At 55.2% G+C, this 5,313-nt stretch overlaps 1 protein-coding gene across 2 annotated transcripts in view; it reads left to right on the top strand.

Moving 5' to 3' along the window:
- dmrt3a (doublesex and mab-3 related transcription factor 3a) overlaps positions 1-4,765 on the top strand; it is a 10,286-nt gene extending 5,521 nt beyond the window's left edge. For both annotated transcript variants that reach the window (XM_056293032.1, XM_056293040.1), the window contains one exon: positions 3,663-4,765. In XM_056293032.1, the coding sequence (XP_056149007.1) occupies positions 3,663-4,765 (1,103 nt within the window). The remainder of the gene's footprint in view (positions 1-3,662) is intronic.
- The last annotated feature ends 548 nt before the right edge of the window (positions 4,766-5,313 follow it).

Here is a 5,313-nt window from a genome sequence, read left to right as displayed (position 1 = left end):
TCTGAGGCCGAGGCCCTGGTCTGAGGGGCGAGGCCCCGGGCTGAGGCCGAGGCCCCGGGCTGAGGCTGAGACCCCGGTCTGAGGCCGAGGCCCCGGTCTGAGGGGCGAGACCCCGGGCTGAGGGCCGAGGCCCCGGTCTGAGGCCGAGGCCCCGGTCTGAGGGGCGAGGCCCCGGGCTGAGGCCGAGGCCCCGGGCTGAGGCTGAGACCCCCGTCTGAGGCCGAGGCCCCAGGCTGAGGGCCGAGGCCCCGGGCTGAGGGCCGAGGCCCCGGGCTGAGGCCGAGGCCCCGGGCTGAGGCTGAGACCCCCGTCTGAGGCCGAGGCCCCGGTCTGAGGCCGAGGCCCTGGTCTGAGGGGCGAGGCCCCGGGCTGAGGCCGAGGCCCCGGGCTGAGGCTGAGACCCCCGTCTGAGGCCGAGGCCCCAGGCTGAGGGCCGAGGCCCTGGTCTGAGGCCGAGGCCCCGCTCTGAGGCCAGCACCGGCAGAAGTGCTGCGTGTAACGTGGTGAGGTTGTTTGAGTCGTCTGAGAAGAAGTACGGCTAAGCCGCGGGTCAGCCGACCCGCCTCTTTCTACTCTAGCAGCTTGACCAACACAGGGCCGTTTACCTGAGAACCGCTTCAGAAGGCTTCTGGTCCATCTTCACCTCAGTCTCTTCAGTGTTCAGTTTTTTTTTCAGTTTTGTCAGCAAGTCCGAGCCTCGTCTCTTTCCCAGAATGCACCGTTCATCCGATGTGCTTCTTCAGTTCAGATGTGTGTGTTTTAAATCCACGACTCCGGTCCAGTTTACTTTGTATTTACATTTGGGCGGCACAGCGGCCCAGTGGTTAGCGCGGTGGCCTCACAGCAAGAAGGTCCTGGGTTCGAACCCCAGCAGTAGTTCAACCTCGGGGTCGTCCCCTGTGTGGAGTTTGCATGTCTCCCCGTGTCTGCAGTGGGTTTCCTCCGGGTGCCCCGGTTTCTCCCAGCACCAAAAAGACCTGCACAGGGGTGTAGCACAAAATCCTGGGCCCTGTACATAAGCAGTCCCTGTGGGCCCCTTTCCTCTTTCGTCTCTCACGCATCACTTTAGAGTTCTAGCACACTGTATATTATTTACAATCACAGCACATTAACCTACCCTAACTTAACTTAACCTAACTTAACCCAACAACTTAACCTAACTTAACTTAACCTAACTTAACCTAACAACTTAACCTAACTTAACCTACCCTAACTTAACTTAACCTAACTTAACTACTTAACCTACCCTAACTTAACTTAACCTAACTTAACCAACCCCAACTTAACCTACCCTAACTTAACTTAACCTACCCTAACTTAACTTAACCTAACTTAACCTAACCTAACTTAACCTACCCTAACTTAACAACTTAACCTAACCTAACTTAACCTAACTTAACCTAACAACTTAACCTAACAACTTAACCTAACTTAACCTACCCTAACTTAACCTAACCTAACAACTTAACCTACCCTAACTTAACCTACCCTACCCTAACTTAACTTAACCTAACCTAACTTAACTTAACCTAACTTACCTTGCAGTGACTAAAAAAATGTACAGTATCACTTCACACTGTGATGCTTGTCAGGGTGCTGGTGCTGACACCATGTTTATTCCACAGTAAACACCCACTGACGGGACTTCTTGTTTGGAAAGTCATTGATTAGGTCTTTAAAGTCCAATACTTTTGCTAATCGGCTGTTCAGTTGAGAGTAGTGCCAGGCTGTTCAGTTGAGAGTAGCGCCAGGCTGTTCAGTTGAGAGAAGCGCCAGGCTGTTCAGTTGAGAGTAGCGCCAGGCTGTTCAGTTGAGAGTAGCACCAGGCTGTTCAGTTGAGAGAAGCGCCAGGCTGTTCAGTTGAGAGTAGCGCCAGGTTGTTCAGTTAAGAGTAGCGCCAGGCTGTTCGGTTGAGAGTAGCGCCAGGCTGTTCAGTTGAGAGTAGTGCCAGGCTGTTCAGTTGAGAGTAGCGCCAGGCTGTTCAGTTGAGAGAAGCGCCAGGCTGTTCAGTTGAGAGTAGCGCCAGGTTGTTCGGTTAAGAGTAGCGCCAGGCTGTTCGGTTGAGAGTAGCGCCAGGTTGTTCAGTTGAGAGAAGCGCCAGGCTGTTCAGTTGAGAGTAGCGCCAGGCTGTTCAGTTGAGAGTAGCACCAGGCTGTTCAGTTGAGAGTAGCGCCAGGTTGTTCAGTTGAGAGAAGCGCCAGGCTGTTCGGTTGAGAGTAGCGCCAGGTTGTTCGGTTAAGAGTAGCGCCAGGCTGTTCGGTTGAGAGTAGCGCCAGGTTGTTCAGTTGAGAGAAGCGCCAGGCTGTTCAGTTGAGAGTAGCGCCAGGCTGTTCAGTTGAGAGTAGCGCCAGGTTGTTCAGTTGAGAGAAGCGCCAGGCTGTTCAGTTGAGAGTAGCGCCAGGCTGTTCAGTTGAGAGTAGCGCCAGGCTGTTCAGTTGAGAGTAGAGTCAGGCTGTTCAGTTGAGAGTAGCGCCAGGTTGTTCAGTTGAGAGAAGCGCCAGGCTGTTCAGTTGAGAGAAGCGCCAGGCTGTTCAGTTGAGAGTAGCGCCAGGCTGTTCAGTTGAGAGTAGCGCCAGGCTGTTCAGTTGAGAGAAGCGCCAGGCTGTTCAGTTGAGAGTAGCGCCAGGCTGTTCAGTTGAGAGTAGCGCCAGGCTGTTCAGTTGAGAGTAGCACCAGGTTGTTCAGTTGAGAGTAGAGCCAGGCTGTTCAGTTGAGAGTAGCACCAGGTTGTTCAGTTGAGAGTAGAGCCAGGCTGTTCAGTTGAGAGTAGCGCCAGGCTGTTCAGTTGAGAGTAGCGCCAGGCTGTTCAGTTGAGAGTAGCGCCAGCTGTTCAGTTGAGAGTAGCACCAGGTTGTTCAGTTGAGAGTAGAGCCAGGCTGTTCAGTTGAGAGTAGCGCCAGGCTGTTCAGTTGAGAGTAGCGCCAGTCTATTCAGCCTCTCCTGGGACACCGCTGATCTGAGGTAGTTTTTAACTAGTTAAAACTCACTGAAAGCTCGTTCAGCCCCTCGTGACAGGACTAGATGAGTTGCATTGAGAGATGCTCGTGAGGGGCGGACTATACCATTTTGCACTTTTTGTAAGGGGTGAGAGGGGCCTCAGAGAGGGTGAGACAGGCCTCAGAGAGGGGTGAGAGGGGCCTCAGAGAGGGGTGAGACGGGCCTCAGAGAGCCTCCACTATTTTCTCCCTCTGAAGTTATGACACTATTTAGTAAGAAATAAAAATGTGCAAACCAAAACAAACTTTTAATTCCAGGCTTCCCGAGGCCCCCCCCCTCCCTTCTGGAACCTGGTAGCCCCCCCCCCCACCTACGATGCCGCTGGACATGCATGCTAGGGTTAATGCTACTATCTGTGCCCCTGAGCAAGGCAATGAAAAGAAGGACTGGAGTTGGTCCCTGGGTGCTGCACGGCAGCTGCCCACTGCTCCTGGCTACACAGCTAGGATGGGTTAAACGCAGAGTAGAATTTTCCTACAGGGATCAATAAAGTATCTCAAAATAAAAAAACAAAACCATTTAGTGGCATCACATCACCTGGATGAACTGACACAGACCGCTACTCTTCTGGTCTCACATTTCTTTGGCTTTGAATCTTCATCTTTGGTTTTTATTATGTTGGTACCAGGGAATGTTTTCTAGTAATGTTCTTCCTTGACTTTCAGAGCTGGCCGAGGACACTCCTGCTGAGACGTCGGGGGCAGAGAACGGGGGCAGCTCCAGCGAGAAGGAGCAGGACGCCGTCAGTTCCCCAGAGGATTTGAAGCCCAACTCCTGCTACACCCCCGACTCCCCTGACATGCCCTCCCACCCAAAGGAGAGCCGCTATGGCCCGCTTAAGGTGTGCGACACTGACAGAGACGGTAAAGCCGACAGCCCACACAAATATCCCATCAACCCCGGCGAGCAGAATGTCCTGATCGAGGGTCTGGGCGGCTCCATTTCTCTACCCTTTCACCTCCGGGCCAACCGACCACCGCTTGAAGTTCTCAAGAAGATCTTCCCTGCCCACAAGCCCGCCGTGCTGGAGCTGATCCTCAGGGGCTGTGGGGGCGACCTGGTGGGGGCCATCGAGGTGCTGATGTCCAGCCGCAGCCCTGACGGCGTGGGCAGCGGTGGTGGAGGGGGAGGCACGCACCTCCCCTCCGACACCCATGACGCCTTGGTGCTGCCTCCCAATGGACACCTCTTTGAGCACACGCTGGGCCCCTACCACCCAGTGTCCTCCTCCGCCAAGTGGTCAGTGGGCTCGGCATTCCGGGTGCCTGAGTCGCTCCGCTTCACGTCCGACTCGGCAGCGGCGGCGGCGGCGGCAGCAGCGGCGGCGGCGGCGGCCTCAGGGGTAGGGGTAGTGTCGGCCGGCCCGCTGGGCGTACCCTTGCAGCACCCATCCTTCCCGCAGCCCAGCCGCTACCCCCTCATGCTGCGCAACTCGCTCACGCGTGGCCAGGCCGGCCCCTTTGTGCACAACGACGTGACGCTGTGGAATACCATGACCCTCCAGCAGCAGTACCAGCTCCGCTCGGCGGCCCAGTACATCTCCCCATTCCCCTCGACCGCCACCCATGCCGCTGCCAACACCCCGACGGGTTCCCTGTTCCGCAGCTCCCCCATCCTCGCCTCCAGTAGGCCGCCGGAGGATCAACGCATTAGCATCCAGGAAGAGGGCTGCGCTTTGGGCCCCAAGCCGAGCCTCTACTCCCCAGACGAGGAGTACGACGAACGCTCTGACTCAGCAGACTCTCGCATATTGAGCTCGTCCACCTAGACGCTCATGCGGCTGGGCCAAAGACACCTAAATGTAGTCGCAAATGGATATCCGGTATGTGTTAAAGGGTACGGGTTTCCTGTTTGAACTGAACTCTATCACTCCCCCCTCATGAACCTGATGGTAACCTTAGCTTTTAAGCGTCGTCCCTCGTGCTGTCAAGATACCGATGTCAGATGGATGTATGACCAACATGGATGAATGTAACAGACTGTGGTCACTCACGTCGTTTATGAGAATCTATAAACTATTTCCTGTAAGCATGTTGTGAAAATGTTCGATGTAAAGATCACCGATGCATGTCAAGAGTATGCCGAATAAACTTTGGGACTAGCCAAAATGCACCAGATTCTCCTTCATTAGTTCGGCTCCTTTACAAAAACAAGTTCCTTCATTCATTGGGGGCGGCACGGTGGCCCAGTGGTTAGCGCTGTCGCCTCACAGCAGGAAGGTCCTGGGTTCAAACCCCGGGGTTGTCCAAACTTGGGGGTCATCCCAGGTCGTCCTCTGTGTGGAGTTTGCATGTTCTCCCCGTGTCTGCAGTGGGC

This window comes from Lampris incognitus, chromosome 1 (assembly GCF_029633865.1).
Source record: "Lampris incognitus isolate fLamInc1 chromosome 1, fLamInc1.hap2, whole genome shotgun sequence".
In the NCBI taxonomy this organism is placed as follows: domain Eukaryota; kingdom Metazoa; phylum Chordata; class Actinopteri; order Lampriformes; family Lampridae; genus Lampris; species Lampris incognitus.
The sequence above is the reverse complement of the archived record's forward strand: the minus strand, read 5'-3'. Positions and strand labels throughout refer to the sequence as shown.